The sequence below is a fragment of the Bombyx mori genome, chromosome 22 (assembly GCF_030269925.1).
Source record: "Bombyx mori chromosome 22, ASM3026992v2".
NCBI classification, from domain to species: Eukaryota; Metazoa; Arthropoda; class Insecta; order Lepidoptera; family Bombycidae; genus Bombyx; species Bombyx mori.
Genome location: NC_085128.1, coordinates 892,540 through 918,543, shown reverse-complemented (window position 1 = coordinate 918,543; position 26,004 = coordinate 892,540). Strand labels below are relative to the sequence as shown.

Genomic DNA, 26,004 nt, shown 5'->3' with positions numbered 1-26,004 from the left:
TTAAAGAAAACTTTGAAAGGACGGAAACATTTGAAACGATGAAAAATTTCGAAACGACGGAAATAATGTTATGACAATAAAAACGCGATATTAAGTGGTAATTTCATTATTATATGTACTAATACTAGTGGTTCTGCAGTAGTCGAAATTCGACTATAATTAATTAAGATTATAAGCTTGTACACTATTATGATATTATGGTCAAAGACTTCTATAATCAAAGATTTCGCCAAGACTACACTTTAGACAAACTTTAATAAAGACAAACAATATTTAATCTATTGTCAATTTGACCACAGACTATATAATATACGCGTGTGTGTGTCAAATACACGGTAGCGTGTGCAATGTTTTTTAATTGATTTAATGTTTTTATATGCATAATTAAAAAAATATTAACATTTCCTCCTCTCCTTCTCTATATTGTCTATAAGTGTGGGAAATTTGATACTCTTCCGTCCGCACATTTTCGCAAGAGTTTTTACGAATACGAAGAATATTAGTAAAGTTAGATCCAGAGCCCTCTCAGTAATTAATGCAAACTTTTAAAGGTCACACCAAACCCGTCGACACTGTTCATGACAGAGACCAAAACCATTGTTGTAGGTTGAGTGAGTTTTCTTTAACTTAAAAAAAGAGCGCTTATGAACTTTTTATTATCCTTGATACATGAGAAATCTTTTGAGCTCCATTCGAAATAGCTCACTAAAGAAAATGTCGATCATAAAACATTTCCAGACTATTTTAGCGGCTCCGCGACCCACCGAACTACTTGCTTCAATAAAGCCGAGCTATATTTTAATGGGATTATTTTCAGGGTTATAAGTTCGACTAGAACCCCAGATAGTGCAGAGGAGAATACCATGGAAAGTTTTCGTTATTTAGTTCTAGCATAGGTCAGAAAATGGCAAAGGGAGCCATGATCCAGCCCGGTAAAATCTGGAAAGACCGTAACATTATTACATTAACCCAGAAAACGAAGCTTTTGATATGAGGTGCTCTAGAAGAATGCTCCAGATATCTTGGACAGCGAGAAGAATCAATGTGTCTATCTTGGACCAACTGCAGATGAAGACAAAGACAAGACTGCCTACACTCTGCCTTCGCCGTGCACATGAGTACTTCGGTCATGTTGCTCGGAAAACACCCGATAGCCTGGCCTAGAGATACTATTCGTGACAGAGATGATCGAGGGAAAGAGACCGCGCGGGCGCAGTCCGATAAGGTGGTTCGACCAAATCCGCATCACACTAGGGATCCCATTCCACGAAGTTCGCTCATGCGGCCAATGATCGGAAGCGCTGGAGAGACATTGCAAGAAGTAGAATCCTGTCAAAATATAATGGTCACGACCCTCAGCAGTGAAGAAACGACGTGAGGAGGAGGAGAGGTCAGAAAATGGTGCTCAAAGTTAAATATACGGAAATGACGAAATTGTTACAAAAATACACGAAAGTAGCATGGGTCATTCATCTTTGTATTGAGCTCATCAGAACATATCGAGGTGTGACAGGTTATTTAGCTTAAGCAACATTTTTGCAACTTTACAGGAGATACATTTACAGTTTAAAATTTGGAAAAAATATTGGACAAATTCTATTATAACCACATTTTAATACTTTTATAGGCTCTTCATATAAATTTGCATAATAATATATACATAAATAAATAATGTTAAAGAGTGTTAAGCGAAATGTCGCTAATACCAAAATATAGCCTTTACTGGTGGCAGGATCTCTTGTGAGTCCGCGCGGGTAGGTACCACCGTCCTGCCTATTTCTGCCGTGAAGCAGTGATGCGTTTCAGTTTGAAGAGTAGGGCAGCCGTTGTAACTATACTGAGATCTCAAAAATTATATCTCAAGGTGAGTGGCGCATTTACGTTGTAAATGTCAACGGGCTCCTGTACCCACTTAAGACCGGGTGGGCTGTGAGCTCGTCCATCCATCTAAGCAATAAATAAGGAAAACTAACCTGTCTCTTACCGATGAGTATGTAAATGTATACAGAGCAACGGACTGTTAAAATGTGACCTTGACTTGTGCATTTGACATCTTAAGGTTAGAAGCGAATCCGTTCTGTCTATACTATAAACTAAAACAAAACTCTGGGTCAATCGTGTCTTTGAAGAACCTAAAATTTCTTATTAGTAGGGTTAAGATTCGCCGAAAACTGTAAAAGGACATTTAAATAAATTATAAACTAAGTAACTTGTAACGTAAATTTTGTGATACAGAAAATTCGCATTTCGATAACGTGATTTTGGCAAATGAAACTAAGCTTTAATTTGTCGAACAGAAGAAGGCTTTTTGTCTGTAGAAAACATGTATTAGACCTGTTTGGTTCTATGAGATATCTAACCATTAATCCAAAAATTGTTTTTAGTTCAGACATTGAAGCAAATTATAAGACATCTAGTTTTAAAATAGCATTTAGTGTCACTTTTTATTTTGTAATATTTTCAAATAATTGCCTAGGTGATATTTCTGAGTGAAATAGTATAAATTTCGACACAATTAACATTATTTATTTATGTATATTATATATTATTACGCAGTTTCATATAAACAACCTATTGAAGTATGGTATATAAGTCAATTGTCAAAATATGTTTTTTTACATAAAAGATTGTCTCCGGATTTTACAGTGTGATCCAACTTTGAGATTTTTTTATTTGTCGACCTTAAATTAGGGACTATGACACTTCAATCTCGCGAGGCGATCCGCCCGGTCCTCTCGGACTGGGTGAATCGCGACCGAGGACGTCTCACCTTCCGAGCGACGCAGGTGCTCACGGGACACGGCTGTTTCGGTCGCTATCTGCACCTCGTCGCCCGGAGGGAGCCGACGCCGAAGTGCCACCACTGCAGTGGCTGCAACGAGGACACGGTGGAGCACACGCTCGCGTACTGCCCCGCTTTCGCGGAGCAGCGCCGCGTCCTCGTTGCAAAAATAGGACCGGACTTGTCGCTTCCGACCGTCGTGGCTACGATGCTCGGCAGCGACGAGTCCTGGCAGGCGATGCTCGACTTCTGCGAGTCCACCATCTCGCAGAAGGAGGCGGCGGAACGGGAGAGGGAGAGCTCTTCTTCCCTCTCGGCGCCGTGCCGCCGCCGTCGGGCCGGGGGTCGGAGGAGGGCGTTTGTCCAGCTCCAGCCCCTATGAGGAGGCAGTCTCCTCCCGGTGATGGTCACGGGGTGACCTAAGGGGGTTGAGGCTGCGCCGCACGCTACCGTCACTCTAGCGCGCTGGCACCAGGAGGACGGGACGGCGCGTCGGCGGCTGCGGACTGCGATGCGGTCCGCATTTTCGTCGTCGCTGTCGTCGCCGAACATACTGTTGAAGAGCAACCCGGTCGGCGGTGTATCGCGTTCCGACCCGGCAGGCTGGTTCTGGCCCAGCGGGGTATCTCGGAACACCAGCGGCACCGCCCGGGCGGCCTGGTAGGGCCGCCGTACCGCGGAGACTGACGTCGTTGGTCGTCGACTATCGCCTCGACGACCCGTCGGTCGGGCGTCCTCGGGGTGGCGCCGCGTGTCTGGTTGTAGTGTTGACCGCGGGAACCCCCCTATTCTGAACGGGTTCTGACCCCGGACGGAGATCGGACGTCGGGTGTAAGAGTGCAGGGGAGTCGTTTAGTGGGTGGGCCCTAAAATCCTTGGGCCCGCGATCTGCTCTCAACACCTGCAGATCGTTGAGTCTCACATACCCCGCGCGCCCCCTAGGCGCGGGGACCTCGTAGGAGGTTCAGCCCCCGGCCCGAGAAAAAAAAAAAAAAAAAAAGGGACTATGACACTTGTTATACAAGGCTTGCTTGACTCAAGGCCTATCTGGTAACCACTCACCATCAGGTTGGCCGTATGCTCGTCTGCCTTTTTTTTATTGCTTAGATGGATGGACAAGCTCACAGCCCACCTGGTGTTAAGTGGTTACTGGAGCCCATAGACATCTACAAAGTAAATGCGCCACCCACCTCGAGATATAAGTTCTAAGGTCTCAGTATAGTTACAACGGCTACCCCACCCTTCGAACCGAAACGCATTACTGCTTCACGGCGGAAATGGGCGGGGTGGTGGTACCTACCCGTGCGAACTCACAAGAGGTCCACCAGTGATAACTGCCTACTAGGGCAATAAAAAAAAACAACATTTTAAGCATTAAAACACAAATATGCGGCAGATTTCTCTAATAGGGCTATCTGTAAAAGTGAAATAAGCAAACACCGCGACTTATCAATCCTTTAACCTCACATAAGTACATAACTCTGTCCCACTCCTAAAGCCGGAACGCATAATTACTTCACGGCAGAAATGGTGTAGGTAGCTCCCGCGTGGGACCAGAATTTTCACTAAGATTCATCATTCATCATTATCCTGCCCTTCTCCCAGTCACCTGGGGTCGGCGCAACATGTTTTCTCCTTCCATACTCTTCTATCATATACCATTTCTTCGCTCACTCCCCTCTTACCCATATCGTCTTTCACACAATCCATCCATTTCTTCTTAGGTCTACCTCTTCCTCTATATCCTTCCGCATTCATAGTTAACACTCTCTTAACAACCTCATTTTCATTTCGTTACATTTTCACAATTTTCACTAAGATTATTAAAATTATTATAAAATTTAAAGAACGCTATTCGTTCTCCGATGAAAACCTCAGTTTCCTTCTTTGATATCCATGAATAAGACTGGAGCTATCTGAATTGACAACAGAGAGTCGTAATAACAATAATTAAAAAATAAATTTATTGTAAAAAGTGTGAGATGCGCAATTTCAATAGTTGAAATATTTTATTGACATATGTGAGTAGATGTCTTATCACTTTGATAATATCTTAAAAAGCAACCCACGCTCTTTTTATTATACCTACACTAAATTTACTTTCTATTTTGTAGTTGGTTTTCTATAAAAGTATGTTATTTAGTTATTTTTTAAAATATTATTATATATTTTTCATTTTCTAGTTAAAGGAGCATTATGTAAATATTAATTAATGTACATTCGCGCAAATATAACAGAAAGTAAATAGCGGGTCTAACTGTTTAATATTGAATTGGCATCGGTCTTTGACAAGTATGCGAAATTTCCAGTTAATCCGACGTTTTGAAGGGTTTTTTTTTATTTTTTTATTGTTTAGATGGGTGGAGGAGCTCACAGCCCACCTGGCGTTAAGTGGTCTCTGTACATATACAATGTAAATGCGCCACCCACCTTCAGATATAAATTCTAAGGTCTCAGTACAGTTACAACGGCATTGCTGCTTCACGGCAGAAATAGGCGGGTGGTGGTACCTACCCGTGCGGACTCACAAGAAGTCCTACCACCAGTAAAATCATGTTCAAAATTTCTGTTATATAGGTAGTAACATACATATTTTATTGCTTAGATGAGTGGACGAGCTCACAGTCCACCTGGTGCTAAGTGGTACATAGTAACATACGTATGAAGCTAATAAAAGCGTATTAACAATGCATAAAATACTATTATCGAAAAAGACGATTTACCAATCCATGTTAGTCTGTATCTAAATTTCACTTGTGACAGTACTATGTACAAACTTTAGGCGGATTTACCTTTTCTTAAAAAAAATATGCTTACTGTACCTTCGTGCAATTTAGTTGGTTTAAGCTTATTATTTAGGGATTAGGGCTAAACAGTCTGTGTCTGAGTTTTTAGGGACATCTAGAAAAATAAAGGTCACTAAATGAACTTAAAAATCTTCAGAGAATCACGCGATTTGGCTATGAGCAGTCAGCTGTTTGAGAATTTTTATATGATCATCCGCCGTCTTTGGATTAGACCGAGGGCCCGAATTTGGTTTGGAACTATAGTCTACAATATTTCTTGAAATTTTGCTAGCACTATTCTTCCAAAAGTGAGCTGCGGGCGCGGAAGGCCCATTCTCGGCGGTCCGTGCTCGAATCGTGGTCGAGGCGGTTGGCCAACCCCACGTGCGGTCTACGGACCGTCGAGGCGGTTTACCCAGTCTTTTATGACTGGGTGAATCGTGGCCGAGGACGCCTCACCTTCCGTCTGGTGCAGGTGCTGACTGGGCACGGATGCTTCGGAAAGTACCTGCACCGGATAGGAGCTGAGCCGACGACGAGGTGCCACCATTGTGGACACGGCCTGGACACGGCGGAGCATACGCTCGCTGTCTGCCCGCATGGGAGGTGCAGCGCCGTGTCCTTGTCGCAAAGATAAGACCAGACTTGTCGCTGCCTGGCGTCGTGGCGTCGATGCTTGGCGGCGACGAGTCTTGGAAGGCTATGCTCGACTTCTGCGAGTGCACCATCTCGCAGAAGGAGGCGGCGGGGCGAGTGAGGCAAGGCTCTCCTCACTACGCAGAAACCCGCCGCCGCCGAGCAGGGGGTCGGGACCGGGGTCCCGTCCGTAACCCGGCCCCCTAAGGGCTTCGGGCTCCACCCGCTTTGTGCGGGGAGCAACCTAGGCGTGGGGCGGCGTGGTAGGTCGCGTTCCCCCGACCGCTCCGGGGGAAGGTGTAGCGCGGCGCTATCAATCGGGCTCTTGGCCCGTCGACCGAGGGAACCGGCGGTCATGTTGCTGGCGGCCGCCGGTCCGGCGTCTGGGGGACGGCAGGATAGATGTAATGTGCACTGCGTAAACCCTGTCCCGCCGTCTCAATAGCTCCGACTGGGTTCCCACCCGGTCCGGGGAAGGGCGCCGGCTGTGAGCGGCAGGAGTTTTTAGTGAGGTTCGACTCCCACATACCCCACCTGCTGTGCGGGTGGGGATCCGGCGATTTTCTCCTGTGGAAAAAAAAAAGCACTATTCTTGATTTTGTCAGATTCTTCTTATGTTCTGTTGATACTGTTACGAAACCCAATAGTGAACTGTACTCACAAACCTCTTGACTGACCATTTATTTATTTTATTTATTTATTTAATACATTTTGTACACACAGCTATTAGAAGAAACACGACAATAAGGATACAGAATACAAGGGCACTACTCATTTCATGTTGAAATCTCTTCCAGTAGGCCCGCAAAAGGAAAGAAGAATTAGGAACACAAACCTAGTGCATACAGTAAATATTACATATATTAATTACATTGAAGTCGTCGTGGCCTAAGGGATAAGACGTCCGGTGCATTCGTGTTGAGCGATGCACCGGTGATCGAATCCCGCAGGCGGGTACCAATTTTTCTAATGAAATACGTACTCGACAAATGTTCACGATTGACTTCCACGGTGAAGGAATTAACATCGTGTAATAAAAATGAAACCTGCAAAATTATAATTTGCATAATTACTGGTGGTAGGACCTCTTGTGAGTCCGCGCGGGTAGGTACCACCGCCCTGCCTATTTTCTGCCGTGAAGCAGTAATGCGTTTCGGTTTGAAGGGTGGGGCAGCCGTTGTAACTATACTTGATACCTTAGAACTTATATCTCAAGGTGGGTGGCGCATTTACGTCGTAGATGTCTATGGGCTCCAGTAACCACTTAACATCAGGTGGGCTGTGAGCTCGTCCAACCATCTAGCAATAAAAATAATAATATACATATTAAAGATAATCGAGTGAAGAACTCGTAGAGGTGTAATTTTGAAGAGAAATTATTCGATATTAATCCCTTACGAATGAATAGGAGTTTGAAATTGTATTACATTAATGATTTTTGGTTTATTTGAAGGTCATTGTTATTTCATGTTTAAATTTCATAGCCAAACAACAAAATTCTAGTTTGAAGCCGTTAGCTGTAGCCATTTTTAATTGGTTTTGTTATTTTTATGTTCAAAGTACTTTTTCGCAGTTCTGATTGTGAAGTTTGAGAAAAAAGAGCGAAAGTTACTTTTTACATTTGCAACGAAATTTTTTTGCTCGGATTTTTTAATAAATTCCGTTAAAGAACTTTGAATGTAGCTGTATAATATATTTCGTTGAAATAAAAGTTATATTCCTCTAAAGTATAATGTTAGTACTTCAGTTTTTCCATTAATGTCACTAGCGTAAACTGCTATACCCTTTTTTTTTTTTTTTGAAACGCTGGGGAATCCATTTACGGATACCCGGTCGAGAAACTACCGTGTTATTGTGTTTATACCTAGATTCCAAAATTGAACGCACTACACATAACATATCTTTTAAATTATTTATTAACCATAGGTGATTTCACAAAGCATATCCCAATTTGTCATTGATGACAATCAGTAACAATTTAGCTATTTCAATCCTTCTTCTACCTTTGTTCAGAATATAAATGTACTAGCGATATTTCTCTACTAAATGTGCTACTTGCGACCAAACTACTATAACTAAAAATAAACCTTTTCCCGTGTCCGTTTGTCGCAAATTGATCTTCCCGGGCTCAAAAGGATAGTAAAGTGGAGCCAATTTAACTAACGACTGCTCGTCACAATACCTACACTGTTCAAAAAAAGGTCCTTTGTATTTCATTCGTGAAATATAAAGACAGGTGAGACCTTACCTGTTTGCTGGTAGCCTAAGGGGCTATTCCAGCTACTCACGGTACGGTTAATGAGCTCTCGGGGTCTACCTGAGAGAGTTTGTTGACACTGGCCCTAATAAGAGAAGTGCTTCGCAGATTTTTATCACTGGTGGTAGGACCTTTTGTGAGTCCGCACGGGTAGGTACCACCACCCCGTCTATTTCTGCCGTGAAACAGTAATGCGTTTCGGTTTGAAGGGTGGGGTAGCCGTTGTAACTATACTGAGACCTTAGAACTTATATCTCAAGGTGGGTGGCGCATTTACATTGTAGATGTCTATGGGCTCCCGTAACCACTTAACACCAGGTGGGCTGTGAGCTCGTCCACCAATCTAAGCAATTAAAAAAAAAGATTCTACCAATGGATTGAAATCGCGACTCACTTAGAAGATCTCGTGAGAAACGTGGTGGGTTGTGTCTATGGGTTACTTGGACGGTGACCGATACTTGAAGAGCCTGAAAGTACCGAGAGTGAATCTGGGAAATCCGACAAAACATATTTCGGGCGACGGCGGCTTTGCATTGCCCCGTCGCCTGGGTCGAGTAACGTAATTAGTGGCGGCCACGGTGAAAGGGTTATCGTGTCGCGCCCCTTTCTCAAATCAGCATTCTGATGCTTTCTTAAGATACTTACGTATCGGTTCTAAATTTAGGTCGTGGTGAAGATCGACATTCCTATGTACCATGGCGCTTTGACGATTATTCTCAAGAATCGGGATTGGTTGACCTAGAGAGAGTTAATATATGAGTGGTTCGTCGTGAACAAATACTCCAATGGCATAGGTCATGACGCAACGTATGCAAGTTTTGTAGAGTTTGGTGGTAGGACCTCATGTGAGTCCGCACGGGTAGGTACCACCACTCCGCCTATTTCTGCCGTGAAGCAGTAATGCGTTTCGGCTTGAAGGGTGGGGCAGTCGTTGTAACTATACTGAGACCTTAGAACTTATATCTCAAGGTGGGTGGCGCATTTGCGTTGTAAATTTCTATGGGATCCAGTAACCACTTAACACCAGGTGGGCTGTGAGCTCGTTCACCCATCTAAGCAATAAAAATAAAAACCTTGTTACGCAGGGTATCGGAATGAAGGCAAGAAAACAAAACGAGGATATTCCTACTTGTAACGAATGTAATAGCCTGAATGTAATGCCTCTGAGTGGCTGGAGTCACACATCGGACCTCTCTCATTAGCATTCTCACAGACCATCACGTAAAACGCTTAACTGAGTGCAAACGTAACTCAGTTCACAATTCGTTCAGTATTATTTATAAAACTTATTTGCTCGTCTGGAAAGGTCAAAAGTAGCTCCTAAGATCTAGTTTGTCAAATAAATATCATTTTGTAGATTGAATTTTATCTCAAATATGGCATTACGATTAAATTTTGTACATTTTGTGTAGATGTCTGGAGTTCACCTTGGATCGGTGTTATAACATTGTAACAGTTTTTTAACCTGAAATTTATTTTGTGTAGTTTACCTTCTTTAATGATTTTACGTCAACATTTTCTACATTACGTTTGTTGGTCCCTTGGATTTTGATACCTACATAAGCTTTTTAGTATCTTACACTCATTGAGCCATAAATTGCGAAAAATGAATGACATCACACAAATTATTGTTAACAGATGGTTAATATTCGTAAGGTTACGTTACGCTGGTAAGAGTAACGCCATCTATCGCCGAATAGCCGAAACGAATATCAAAGGAACTCGTAACTTTGAGAAAGCTCGGGAAGTACAACGCCATCTATTATCAGATAGTGGAAACACACATGGAAGTCACTCGACTTGCACAGAATGTTCTCGATAAATCTAAGGATGTCGTCTCGACTATAAAAGCATTGCAGAAATGGCATGAGGCAGTCAGTAATCGGGTCTACTCGAAGCGAAACAGCGCACGGATCACCTGAAGCGAAGCGGAAGAGGTGAATTGAGAATTTTAAAGTGTTCTGTGAGTGTTCTAAGCGATACATACAGTTGTAATTTATACTTCAGTAGAATTTTTATTTATCCCGAACCACAGGGCGTAACAGTTACAGTACCTGCCTAATAAATTAAGTTCCTTTTGAATTGATTTGAAACGGGTACCGTTATTATTAATTTCGATATGCCCATCGCATCTCATTTCATCTGAAGATAATTTTATATTTCTAAATCCAAGATCTCGTTGAAATGAATTCTTGTAATTTCTTAGCTTGATCCCTTTTTTTGTGGGATAGACCTGAATTACCTAAGATGTAAGACGCAAGAAGATATTTATAAAAATATAGAACGTGTCTTTTCGTCTCGTAACATTGAATCTAATACGGGAAAGCTTTATAAACGATAATGTTCTTTAAGATTTAGATTCGATCATATTCTAACGATAGTATGATACAAATATATTCGGGGCAAAACTTTTAAGTGGTCGGATAATCGAAAACTATAAGGTACAAATAGCAGCATAATAGATGCATGACAGAACTGACTCAAATAATCGTCTCATATATATAACTTTACTACGATAAGTGCTTTTGAGCGAAAAATAGAAAATACATGCTTATTGCAAATAATTTAATTTTAATTTAATATATTTTGTACACACAGCTGTTAGAAAAAACACGACAATAAGGATACAGAGTACAAGGGCACTACTTATTTCATGTTGAAATCTCTTCCAGTAGGCCCGTAAAAGGAAAAAAAATTTAGGAACACAAACCTAGTGCATACAGAATATATTACACATCACACATATACATACATTACATATATATATTTGTTGAAATTTATGATTTAAAATTCAACAATTGGGCTACGAATAATGGAAGTCCTCGTGGCCTCAACGCTTATACTCCAGTGTGCTTAATTCGAGTTTTTTAACGCTCTCGATGGCGTAAAAGTTAACTCAAATTTGTATGGAGTTGGAACGTGTCGATGTACAAATCCCGCGGGTAGCAACAATTTTTTTCTAATGAAATATGTACTTAACGAATGTTCACGAATGTTCACGAAAGCTTTCTGCGACGAAGGAATCGTTAATAATAAAAAACAAATTTAAAAAACTGAGCCCTGAAATCGGGGTTCAGCGAAGACATTGACTACATATACAATAAAATTAATTTATACAGCCACCTTAATTAATCGATATTCTTTATACGCTGAAGCAATGTGCAGTGATTACGGTGCAAATTGATTTAAAAAAAAAACATTCAGTATTAAAAAGTTTATCTTAATAATTGATATTTTTTGTACGATGGCAACAAGGGTTCTAAAATAAAACATTTTGCCACAAATAATTTGAAATAAGATTTAATACGATGAGTGTGAAGGCGTAAGACACATCTAGTTGAATATAAATACATTATGTTCATAAATGAGTTTTCGGGTCGACTAGTGTTAGTTATTTATTCAAATTGAAATTACCTATTCACGCGGTTGGGTCGTAGTTTGGTGTCTTCAGAGACAAGGTCTTAGTGACGTGTCCCCTTTAATGTATTTACTTACTTATTCTAATATAAATAAATTATTAAACTTTGAACGTAGCTGAATAATAATTCCAACTCAAAAATAGTTGAACTTAATCTCGTATTTATTATTAATATTATTATTTTTTGAAGTGAAACTTCTTTAGGCGCATGAGGGTAAAATTTTTACAGATGTAACGTTACAAAGGTATGCAACGGAAGTGTCGAAATTTTTTAATACAGCGCCATCTATGAGTTTTTTTAATACTAACGTGCGTATGAAACCCCTTGTAGTGAATTTCAATTTAGGATTATACGTGACGTTAAAATATCGATTCACAGAGGGCGCTACCTCATACTATAAAAGATGATTTACAATTATTTACTAATGACAAAATTTTACATATACTTGACATTTAGGATAATTGTTTTTTAATTTTTTAAGGTTTCACTTCTAACACGTGTGAATTACACACATGTTTCTTTTTTTGTCATTTCAAATCTTTATATAATATATGTGGCAGCGTCATCTGGTTATAAATATTGCAAAAGGCTTCCATTGTTATAATTCTTCTTTGAAGCTGTTACAAAATAATATAATATGTCTAATCTCTGACAGTATAAGTTTCCCAATGTAACAATGCTCTTGACAATGTCGTGGTCGGTGAAGGCGTGGGCGTTAATCTTATCCTCATATCTACAACAACATGAAGATTATACTCAATGACTTCATACTGAAATATAAATTAAATAATAGTATATTTTGGTCCTGATAGTTATGATTATCTTTACGTATTTTTAATTAAGACCAGTCCACGCTCAGTAGTGCGGCTTATCGCAGAGGAAACTCGAGATAAATCTCAAAACGGAGAGCCCGTATCTAATTTATTTACTTATCACGTGGATTATCTTTGTATTTCTCAAACGCAGCTGCCGTAGCTGACACATCCAGACGCTTAGAGATCTTGAGAATTTTTACAAAAAAAAATATCTTTTACAAGAAAATCATTATGTTGGATAAATTTAAAAAAGGATAATTTTATTAAGTTTTACATTGACCTAGTACATAATTTGTAATAGGATCTGGAGTTTTGACGATGGTAACTATTCCGTATTGTAAGATAATTTGGCAAAAAAACGTCTGAAATAGCGCTATGACATGTCCTTCTTCAATTTAGGCTTGCGGAGAGTACTTAATGGTAGGCAGCCACTTGGCAATGCCCCTGGCATTGCTGACGTCCATGAGCGATGGTGACCACTTACCTTCATGTGGGCCGTATACTCGTTTGCCTACAAAGGCAATAAAAAAATTGGCGATGACTGAACTGAGTGTGATCTTTAACCAGCGGTCGGTTTTTTTTACTACTCATGTATGCCGATTGATGCCATAGTTCACGGTAATTTGCTAAAACCGGATCATGGAAAAATCGTAACGTGATTTCTGCCATTCACTCTGAGGCATTATGTTAAATAAAATAAATAATAAGTTAATAACTGGGAACAGATCACACACGATCATGCGGCCACAAATTTGGATTCCCAATGTTATGGGTACCAGAGACTGACCTTCATACTTATTTAAGTTTAAAAATATACATTTATAGATAATAAACACCCAGACAAAGATAACAAATCCTTTCTTTTTTGCTTAGATGGGTGGCGAGCTCACGGTTCACCTGGTGTTAAGGGGTTACTGGAGCCTATAGACATCTACAACGTAAATGTGCCACCCACCTTGAGATATAAGTTCTAAGATCTCAGTATAGTTACAACGGCTGTCCCACCCTTCAAACCGAAACGCATTAATGCTTCACGGCAGAAATAGGCAGGATGGTGGTACCTACCCGCGCGGACTCACAAGAGGTCCTACCACCAGTAATTACGCAAATTATAATTTTGCGGGTTTGATTTTTATTACACGACGTTATTCCTTCACCGTGGAAGTCAATCGTGAACATTTGTTGAGTACGTATCTCATTAGAAAAATTGGTACCCGCCTGCGGGATTCGAACACCGGTGCATCGCTCAACACGAATGCACCGGACGTCTTATCCTTCAGGCCACGACGACTTCGAATCTGTTAATCATACGAAGTTTTGCCCGATATGTGAATCGAACCCACGACCTTTGACGCAATAGTCACGGGCTCTATTTACTGCACTACCGAATCAGGGACCGGTTGAAGTATCAACTGTATTATGTTATTATTATAGTAAGTATAAATTTAATCCGAACCTTCGTATCGGAACGTATTTCTGTTCCAAGGCGGCAATGAGCAGTTTGGTACCTATCAGCTTTTTGGGTTAAATCAAGACTTATTTTCATAACGTTTATAAGGGCACAGGCTTTTTGATTATGTAAACGTCGTGGTCTAAACGTGGCGTGGTTGAAACAAAAGTAAAAGTAAGCTCGTTCAAGCTTTCACCTTTCATATAACGCGACTTACACTGAGTCATAAGCTTAAAAATCAATTCATCCACGTGAATCTACAGTTCTATTTTAGCCGCAAAGTTAAGTTTTTTGGAAGACGGCTAAGGTGAATGTTATAGTGTCTATGTATCATTTTAACCACTTAAAGTTAAGGGGGCTATGAGATATAATACAAAATCAGTAGATTCAGGTTACAAATTATAAGTTACGCTCACGATTGTTCTTTGTATAATCAATTTGATTGTTGTTACAGCAAATTTTAGTGGAGAGAACTATCGAATTCTGCACTGAGAAATGGCCTGACTCCATCAAGAAGGAATTGTATGGTGCTTTCAGCTTCATTCTGGTCTACGCTGTTCCCGGTGAGTTTCGTGTTAATGTAATGGTGTGGGTGTGGTAAACCAGCATATAGTCTATCTGGTATCAAGTTTTTTAAAAATAATAGACGGAGCTAGCATAATGTTACGCGTGTGGGGTTCGGGATAAATAAAATTTCACCAAAGTACAACTAAAAACTGTAATCAACACTTAGAACACTTAAAACAAACACTATAAAACTCTCAATTCGCTTGTTCCGCTTCGCTTCAGGTGATCCGTTCGCTGTTTCGCTTCGAGTAGTCTCGATTATTGACTGACTGCGTGCCATCTCTACAACGCTTTTATAGCCGGTACTTCATCCCTAGAATTATCGAGAATATTCCACACATCTCTAGTCGTAGTTTCCGCTATCTGCCACTATTGGCCTAGAACGCTCGAGAAGTACAACGCCATATAGATGGCGTTGTACTTCTCGAGCGTTCTAGGTGCTTTTAGGTCCTTCGATATTCGTTCGACTATTCGGCAATAGATGGCGTTATTCTTACCGGCGTAACAATAATAATTGAGTGTTGCAAAATAATTAGTCACCGGTGTTCACGAAAACCGTAAAGTATTACAAATATTAGAATGTATTTAAAACGCAAGATTAAACTGTAAAATTAAATAATAATAATAAAGTTAATACGACTGTGACTGTACTTACTATCAATGTACTTTTGTAGCCCACTGTACATAAAAATACGTGTACAAACTTTAAAAAAAAACACAAGTTTTTCATTACTGTCCGCATTCTGTTCCAATTAAGGGCTCTCTTAGAAACTTAAAAAAACTTAATCTTTGATGTGTTTTCATAATATCAAATTCAATATTTTACAGTGGGTAACGCACTTTAGTTATGAGTTTTGTCGATCTATTTTTGTAACCTCTGCTTAGCAATAGCACCTCCATCCCTTACGGTGGGTCTTCTCAAAGGTTTCCGGTGGTAGGTAATTCTGTTTAAAAAAAGTCGTAGTCGTCATGGTCTAAAGGATAAGACGTCCGGTGCATTCGGATCTAGCGATGCACCGATGTTCGAATCCCGCAGGCGGGTACCAATTTTTCTAATGAAATACGTACTTAACAATTTTATTGTTCACGATTGACTTCCACGGTGAAGGAACAACGTCGTGTAATAAAAATCAAACCCGCAAAATTATAATTTGCGTAATTACTGGTGGTAGGACCTCTTGTGAGTCCGCACGGGTAGGTACCACCACCCCGCCTATTTCTGCCGTGAAGCAGTAATGCGTTTCGGCTTGAAGGGTGGGGCAGCCGTTGTAACTATACTGAGACCTTAGAACTTATATGTCAAGGTGGGTGGCGCATTTACGTTGTAGATGTCTATGGGCTCCAGTAACCACTTAATATAAGGTGGGCTGTGAGCTCGTCCACCCATGTAAGCAATAAAAAAAAAACTTCTATTAAACCTCTTTGTATATCCAATATCACACAGATATCATTTTTATTAATTAAAATCAAGTCTAATTTTTCATTATACATTTTGACGTAGGTCCAGTTCAATTAAAACGCGCAATAGACCCGATATAATCGCTCTTAAGTAACGACCTCTCGCACGAGACATGTCAATGACGTGCAGTATCGACTACCCGGCTGGTGGGGAGGGTGGATATCGGAGACGAATATTTTCCTCGAGCAATTATTTTTAATAAGAGACAAAACGTAATTATAATTTGTAGATTTAAAAATGCAAATTTAGATTGCTATGTGGTTGGTTATTGTACATTTTATATTATTTTATCATTATTTTTTAAGTTAAAACTGAGTTTTTTTTTATTGACCTTGTAGGCAGACGAGCATACGGCCCATCTGATGGTGAGTGGTTACCGTCGTCCATGCACTCCAGCAATGCCAGGGGCAGAGCCAAGCCACTAGCTACCGTTAAGTGCTCTCCACAAGCTTCGTTTGAAGAAGGACATGTAGCGCTCAGGGAACACCGTGGAGGGGAGCTCATTCCAAAGCCGAATGGTACGTAGCAAAAAAGACCTCTGGAAACGCACTATGGATGCACACAGTGGCTCTAGTTAGTATGGATGAGCTCTACTCCGATGGCGGGCTTGAGTTTGAGTGGATACTTTATATTTATATGTAAACTAGCTGGCCCGGCAAACGTAGTTTTGCCATTTAAATTATTTCTAGGAAAGATAACTAACCTAGATACCGATTGCAATGCCATCTGCCGGGCATCTGATTTGTAAATCTAAACCATGCTCCAATCCACCTGAAAGTATACAGAAAATTTTATTAATACGGTCCAGCCGTTTAGGAGGAGTTCAGTGACAAACACACGCACAGAAAAAATATATATAATAATATAAACATTTCCTTTAATAGTTATTTTTTTTTAGTATTGGGCAGACCAACTTGTTTTAAGTGGGACGTGTGCACATAATATCTATAACAGCCGAATGAAGAATTTTAGCTTGTACATAAAGCTATTATATATTATATAAGCTATACAATACAGATTCTACTTCGAACCATTATTATGCTTTAATGTACTGTATACTTTCAAGGTCCCCGGATCTTATGCCGAATGAACTTTTCATACACGCTTTTGTACGCCGCTTAATCGGTATCTTTGTACGAATTTTTGAAACTTGGCTTTCACCAACTTAGGAATTTCCAATCGGAAAATTTGCTTAAATTTTTTAAATCGTCTTTCTAAAAGCCTAGTTTCTTTTGTTTTCAAACAACAAATATTTAAACTATTACCACGTGTTTTGGCAGTGCTATGCTATCTATAAGTTACATAAAAAAAACCTTAAGTTAATAAGCTACGTTTAGGTTTGCTTTATACGAAAACATGAAATATTTTATTTAAAAACTTTCACGAAAGCATCTTTGTACCAAAATATTAAATTTCTTTTTTTAATGTACCTAGGATCAATTGAATTTTATTGAATACGAAATAGCTACGAATGGCTACGAAATTTCGTAGACCGTAACAATTGTAGAGAGTGCTACGATTTTTATTCACTCCGAGTATTATCGACTTAATTTTAATGTCATGACTTCTAACTTAGATTTTTTAAATTAACAAAATTTCTTATGAGTTCTAAATATTTTAGTAATTTTTACAAGTCGTCGTGGCCTAAAGGATAACACGTCCGGTGCATTCGTATCTAGCGATGCAGCGGTGTTCGAATACCTCAGGCAGGTTGTGGGGGCAGGGCAACCAATTTTTGTAATGAAATATGTACTTAATTTCACGATTGACTTCCACGATGAAAGAATAACATCGTGTAATAAAAATCAAACCCACAAAATTATAATTTGCGTAATTACTGGTGGTAGGACCTCTTGTTAGGCCGCACGGGTAGGTACCACCGCCCTGCCTATTTCTGCCGTAAAGCAGTAAAACCGTTGGAACTGTACTGAGATCTTAGAACTTATATCTCAAGGTGGGTGGCGCATTTACGTTTTAGATGTCTATGGGCCCCAGTAACCATTTAACACCAGGTGGGCTGTGAGCTCGTTCACCCATCTAAGCAATAAATAAATAAAACTGGTGGCACACAGCCGTGCAGGCTCTTTGTTATGGCTAAAGGTCGACTATCTATTGTCAAAAAAATAACAAAGTATAATTCGTACAAAGCTACATGTTCAAAGTAATTAATTGAAGGAAAATTAGAAAATTCAATTAGGATTTCACGAAGGCTCCACAAAGTGTCGAAAATTAATACTTCAAGTCAAATCTGTGAACGACTCGAGATTTAATCAAATCTTCGCAGTTTCAACATTGTTGTTTTATTGATTTCGATGTCGATACCGGCTGGATATAATTTTTGGTCAAATTGAACTTTGAAAGTGAGGTAAAGTAGACTAACACTCATTTGCGAAACAAAATCATTTAACCTATCTACGCTATTAACATGAAAGTTGGGTTGCTTGTTACCCAATCACACAAAAATGGCTAAGCAGATTAAGATGAAGTTTCACGTAAAAATAGTTTTAATTTATGGATTTACGTATTTATTTAGATATTTTTGAAGTGAAATTTCTTTATCGACGTAGGGAGGAAAAAACGTATGTAACGTTTTTCGGTTACGCGCCATCTTAATTTCTTCCGTTACGCGCCATCTTAATTTCTTCCGTTACGCGCCCTCTTTATTTTATTTCTATTTAGTTTGTTACCAACAGATGTCGCTGTACGTAAATTCAACAATTCCTGAATCGCGGTGACGTTGATAGACGTTCTCGTGTTTCTCTTGCTCCTTTTTGGGAGAATGCAACGATTTTCATGCTTTCTGAATTATTGATTTAACGCAGGCAGAACCGCAGAGCACGTCTTGTTCTAAATAAATATTTTACTACGTCTAAGTATTCCCATAAACGATGCGCACTCAATAGTGTGTGGCGGGTAGCCATCATACAACGCAAGATAATTGATAGATGCCTGAATCTCGCTTACGACATTTTCAAGATAAAGCGCATATATACAAGTTCCGAACAACAACATTCGGACCGTCGGTCTACCGAGCAAATATCATCCGCTCGGTGGAAGATCTTCCCTTTGTCGTATATTCCTATAAGTGTGTTGTGCAAAGCTTCGACAGTGTCTAGCTGCTGCGTGAGTTTTTTTAATTTGAATTATTTATTTTTTATTGCTTAAACTTATGGAAGAGCTCACAGCCCACCAGGTGTTAAGTGATCACTAGATCCCATTAGCGATGTGAACCGATTACAATTTCTGGCTCCGGTTTATTACCGTTTTTTTTCTCAAAAAACCGGTTTTTTAAGGTATTTTTAGGTTTTTTCCATAAAGGCTAAATAATCACTAAATAAAACAAATTTACGTACAAACGAAGAGTTTTCTTCATGCAATTAATTGGGTGAGTATATTTTATATAGGCTTTTAATGATCATATATATTATCCAATAATAAAAACCTTTTTATTTTTGATTTAATACTATTGTATTAAATCAAAATTTTGATGCACGAGGCATAGTTGGTCTACTGCGTCATTCAGAAGCCTGCTCCTTCTGGATGTTAGCACGTGCCAGCAATTTCGGTGTGGTTTTCTGTGGCGGCTTCAGTCTCAATATACATTCGCACTATATTCACTGCGGCCGCCGTGGCGTTCGGAATATCCCGTTTTCGCGAAAGCAAAAAATCCAGAATACCAGGCTTTTTAAAATTGTTTGTGGTTTTTTCTGGCTGTTCCGATGATAAAGCGAGAGTTGAAAATTCTTCAAGAAGATTCCCCAGTTCACGATGCACCATCTCTTTTGCAGACAACATGTGCTCTGGTTGGCGAAAGCCATTTCTGAGTGTTGGGTGCAGATATGTGGATATTTGGGTCACGGTCCTCATTTCGTACGCTAAAAGTCTACCAACCATATTGTGGTTATTGCACTGTAGTTTTTAAATGTAATGCACGGTAATCTGATTCTGAAACACGGTTTTTTTTATATTTGTAGCTTGTATATTTGATCTGGTAGCACTGGTGTGAACTGTGAATGTAAAGCGTAAAAAACCGGTATTTTTAAATAAAAACCGGTATTTATCGGTATGTATAAAAACCGGTTTTTCTCCGGTTTTCTTCGAACCGGTTTACATCCCTAGATCCCATAGACATCTAAAACGTAAATGCCGCCACCCACCTTGAGATTTAAGTTCTGAGGTCTCAGTATAGTTACAGCGTCTGTCAAACCTTTCAAACCGAAACGCATTACTACTTCACGGCAGAAATAGGCAAAGCGGTGGTATCTACCCGTACGGACTCACAAGAGGTCCTACCACCAGTTCGTGATCTTGACCGTCGTGAAGACATGCGTTACGTGTTCCAATGCTTACACCACAAAAGCGAGATTGAACATTTTGGAGAGGGTCTTACAAAGGTATTCCACCTGGAGATTATTGGGTAGAGCCTGCCGAGAAGAGTTACAGCTCGATTGCAGATTAACTTGATGTGATGAAATAAGAAGATCATGGAGTTATCCTGGGTAATTTTCTGATACTGAAGTTTGAAGAAGTTTCCTAGTCCATAGTGTAAATGAAATAGCGAAAGAGGATGATCAGCATGTATGAGATGCTTAAGTTTCAAGTGACATATTTTTTACTGATGAATTAGACCTTCTGATCCAAAAATTATGATGCACCTATAAAGGTAAGAATTGCTAAGTACTTGTTCGATTCGAACCCAGCGACCTCGTGGCAGCCTAGGGCTACGGAAACCAGCACGAGGTGCGCGTCGAACATGTGCCGCGATTCGCGGCGCCGTATGTACTATTTTAACAAAATATCATGCAATCACTCACCGGAACCGATGCCTTCGTCTTCTCACGCCGTATCACTTAGGGAGAAGGGTATGGGGCAGGAATGGATAAGGATTAGCGATGATACACAACTTTAGCGTAGACCGTCAATATACAGGTACCGTCCCGTTCGAGAAGCAAGACAAAGTGACAGATGTCAAATCGCGACGGCACCGTCAAATCGCGACCCGTGTTGCCGTGGTAAAAATTCAAAAACTAACGGATTGGTTTCGAACAGTCACCCGCCCGGACAGGTCCCCTACCTGTCCCTAATCAACTGGCAGCCGGGACAACGTTGTGACCGCTCGTTTGAGAACCGAGTCCCCGACCAGAACCTCTGCAGACCGAGGGGTCCCATCCTTACCGGGAAACAGATTAACAATGCGCCCCCTACGCCAACGCAGTGGCGGCAGGTTAGCATCCTTAACCAACACAAGGTCACCGACGTGAGGGGGACTGGTTCTATCCGTCCACTTAAAGCGCTGCTGGAGCAGATGTAAATACTCAAGGGACCAACGTTTCCAAAAATCTTGGGACATCTGCTGCAACATCTGGTATCGCCTCAACCGTCCAGGCTTGATATCCGAGAGGGGATACTCCGGCAACGCATTGAGTGGCTGTCCTATCAAGAAATGGCCTGGAGTTAACGACTCCAAGTCATTCGGGTCTGAACTGAGCGGGCACAACGGCCGCGAATTAAGTACCGCTTCAATTTTACAAAATACCGTAGTTAACTCCTCAAAGGTGAGCGAGGTTTGCCCTATCACGCGCATCAAGTGAGTCTTAGCCGATTTTACTACTGCCTCGAAAATTCCACCCCAGTGGGGGCATCCTGGAGGACTGAAGGTCCACCGAATACCGCGACGAGAGAGGGCCGTTTCAATATCCACCTGGTTATTGTTCAAGAAATTTACTACATCCCGCAAGTAACGGTCCGCACCTACAAAATTCGTTCCGTTATCGGAGCGTATCAATTCGGGTAAGCCTCGACGGGACACAAATCTATCCAAGCTCGCAATAAAGGCTTCAGTTGTAAGGTCGGCAACAACTTCAAGATGTACAGCTTTGGTTGAAAGGCAGACAAAAACGCACAGATAAGCCTTAATTAACCTAACATTCCGCAAACGTGAAGCCTTGATCATGAAAGGCCCAGCGAAGTCCGTACCAACTCCAGAAAACGGCCTCATCTTCTTCACTCTGTCTGGAGGCAGATCTCCCATCTGAGGCTGCATCGTAGACGCCTTAAGCCGATAACAGGGTAAACACCGGAAAAGGACGCTCCGAACCGTACGACGCCCTGACAGAATCCAAAATTCCCTCTGGAGGGATGCCAACAGCGCATTGCAACCGGAATGCGAATTTGCGATGTGGCGATCCATCACCAACAGGTCAACTAACTGGCTCTTCTTGGGAAGTAAAAGAGGATGGCGCGCCGAATAAGGTAAATTGGAGTTACTTAATCTACCTCCCACTCGAATCAGCCCCTGGCCGTCTACAAAGGGGCTAAGACGAGCGATAGCTCCACGAAGCTTAGGGCGCTTAGTCCTTAGCGCCTTCAATTCTGAATGAAAGCTGGTGGCTTGCACAACTTCAATTAATTTCAGCAGCGCCTTCTTCCGCTCGATGGGACACACAACAGGTGTCATATTGCGTTGAGACACCGACAAACGACAATTCCGAATAAACCTCAAAATCCAGGCGGTAACCTTAACCAGCTTGTCCAAGGAGCTATAACGGTTGATGAGCAGATCCAAATCCAACCCCTGAATCACTCCTCGATCCTCGAACTGCGCCGGTGCAGCCACGAGACCTGGAGGAACTTCTATGCGAGAGGGAGGCCACTGAGAAGCTTTCTTGGTGAGCCACTGGGGACCCCACCATAACTGATGATCAACTATTTCCGATGCTAAGCATCCCCGAGAAGCGCAGTCCGCCGGATTGAGCTCACCAGGCACGTGTCTCCATGTTAGAGGGACCTCAGAACCTTGAATCTGGGAGACACGGTTGGCCACGAAAACTTCAAGTGTATGAACCGAAGCCTTCAACCAGCACAACACTATCTGGCTGTCTGTCCAAGCATAGACAGTGTTTTCTAAATCAATAACCGACCGTAAACTAGTAGCTGTATGGTTTAACAACCTAGTCAACAGAGCGGCACCAGACAACTCGAGCTTCGGAATCGTCATGCGTGTCCGAAGCGGAGCGACCTTACTCTTAGCTAACACCAACCGTATATCAACCCTTCCAGTTGAAGAAACCGTTCGCAAGTATACCGCAGCTGCGAATCCGCGTTCCGAGGCATCCGAAAACCCGTGGAGAGACGCCTTGTATTTGCCCGCAGGAACCAGCTTCCGAGGTATTGACACGTGGTTAATATCAGGGAGAGACGAGAAAAAGTTCAACCAATCCTTCAATAGGTCACCAGCAATCCCCTCGTCCCATGACAGGTTAGCAGACCACAGTCGCTGCATGAAGCACTTTAAGAGAAAAGTGACAGGAGCGATCCAACCGTTTGGATCGAAGGTTCGAGCAATTGTGGAAAGCACCGTTCGCTTAGACCATACCTTTGGATTTTCCAACTCCACCCGATAGGTAAATTCGTCTTGAATCGGACGATATTGAATCCCTAGGACCGACAGCATGTTAGGGTTATCGACATTCTCGAAAAGATGGGGGTCCTGTTGAAACTCCGTTGGCAAACCAGTCAACAACTCAGGACAGTTAGACAGCCATTTTCTCAACTCGTACCCGCCCCTGCTCAAAAGGCGGATCAGTTCATCCTTGCGTGATAAGGCCTCTTCGACACTGTCGGCGCCCGTACATACGTCATCGACATATAGGTCCCGTTCCAAAATGTCCGCAGCACGAGGGTAGTGCAACCGTTCTCTCACTGCCAACTCCCGCAAAGAACGAACCGCTAAATATGGACTCGACCGCAACCCGTAAGTGTTCGTGTTCAGTTCATAAATTTTTATGGGCTCATCTGAGCTTTCACGCCAGAGAATGAGTTGATACCGCCTATCCTCCGGATGAATCACCGTTTGCCTGAACATCATACGGATGTCTGCCACGAAAACGATCTGGTGCCTGCGGAAGCTCGTCAGTATGTCTGAAATGTCCCGGTTCAGCTTTGGACCCGAATGGAGACACTGATTTAACGAGACGCCGGAGGAGGTCGTGACCGAACCGTCAAACACGACCCTAATTTTACCGTTAGGAGTTTTCAAAACCGCATGATGAGGCAGGAAACAGTGCTCCGTAGCACTCCAATCTACCTTGGAAACCGACATGTGACCTAAGGATTCATACTCCCGCATAAACTCTACATATTTCTGACGGAACACCGCGTCGCGCCTCATGCGTCTCTCCATTGACAAAAGTCTAGTCTCTGCTGCCTTCCTCGAACTGCCTAGCAGTGGGCGATTCGCCCACTTAGACCTTACCTAGACTTAGGAAGTCTTAACAAGAACCGGCCCGAATAGAGACGACCCGTATTATTCTGGTAAAACAGCTCACATTCCTCCTCATCCGGGTTAACTCGATAAGCTGTAGGAGGTTCTTCTAGTTCCCAAAACCGTTGGACTACTTCCGAAAGCGTAGACCCGACCAGAAAATTGTCCGATTTCCTCGCAGCGACCGGCCGGAACGCAGGACCCAACAATACATGCCCTAATTTTGTGTCCATTGCAACCAAACCCTCCGCATGAAGAACGCGCTTCCCAGTCAGGAGCAGCTTCCCTAGTACATCCGCCCCAAGTAGTACGTCTACTGGCCCCGGTGTGTCAAACTTGGGGTCCGCTAGCCGTAAGTCTGAAGTCAATGACCGTATGTAACTATTTACCTTCACCAGAGGGTGACGACCTATCACCTCAGGCATCACCAAAGCTGAGACTCTAAACTGTAAGCGAGGGTTAGGATTCGATGAGAAAATAAATGAAGTGTGACCGATCACGTCCGAAATTCTAACATTGCCCACTCCACGAATAGAATAAGAAGACTTGTAAATAGGATTGCCCAACCGTACTGCAAGGTTGCTCGACATAATACTGCCCTGTGCGCCGGAATCCAACAGAGCTCGAGCAAACACAGTGTTGCCATCCGAATCCAACACCCGAATAGAAGCGGTAGGAAGTAAAACAGCTTCTGGGGCTGGGGCAACACTGCAGTGAGCGGCAATTTCCTAGCGGGGGCCCGGGTCCCCGCTATCCCGGTCGGCGCGCGACGGAAGGTCGTAGCGTGCCAGCGGATCCCACGCTCCCACATAAGGCCCTCGTTTCCCGTCCCGCCTCATATACCTCCGCGTACGATGGCCAAACGGGCCAAACACTGGAGGGAGTCGCTCCAGCGTCGGCCGCTCCCTCAGCGGAGGGGAAAACCGTACTTCTGAGGGAGGGGGAGACGAGTGAGCAGGGCTACTCGATCCAGCAGGCGAACACGGCCCCGCACGGGGGGACAACGTGGCCACCCCGGCGTAGCTAGTGGGCATCCGCTGGCACCCGCCCGCAGTACCTAACCCGGCGCCTCCCTGCGAAGCCTCTTTCCGAGGGTCCACGCCGCCGAATTGGCGAGGGCTACGACCGGTGCGCTCACCGGTCGGCGAGGCTGGATGACTGCGTCCGGATGACCTCGGAGTGGCGGCAGACTCCAGACACAGGAGGGCATGGTGCCGACCGTCGCAATTAGGGCACAATTGTGGCTGTGGACAGACGCTCGCCGTGTGCGGCCCAAAACAAAAAAAGCACCATCGCCGCTGGGCAACGATGTTGCGTCTACCCCTGATGCGCGTCGACCGGAACCTCGGACAGGCGGCTACGTCGTGCCCGCTCTCATGACAGAAGGCACACCGTGGGCCTCCCACCGCTGCCATGAGCGCAGTCAGTCGTTGAGACGGCCCCCTCTTATCCCCTCCCCCTCCCCTCTGAGCAACCGAAACGGCGTGGCCGGAAGCCGGCACACGCGACCCAGAGGAGGAGGGCGGTGGCATAATCTCGTGTCGGCGACTTTCAGCTTCTAAAAATGCCA

At 42.4% G+C, this 26,004-nt stretch overlaps 1 protein-coding gene across 1 annotated transcript in view; it reads left to right on the top strand.

Moving 5' to 3' along the window:
- Positions 1 to 26,004, top strand: part of NGR-A35 (neuropeptide receptor A35) — a gene marked incomplete in the record, with an annotated part of 158,534 nt that overhangs the window by 107,291 nt on the left and 25,239 nt on the right. Inside the window, 1 exon segment of the mRNA NM_001134279.1 lies at positions 14,600 to 14,708. Coding sequence (NP_001127751.1) covers positions 14,600 to 14,708 — 109 coding nt within the window.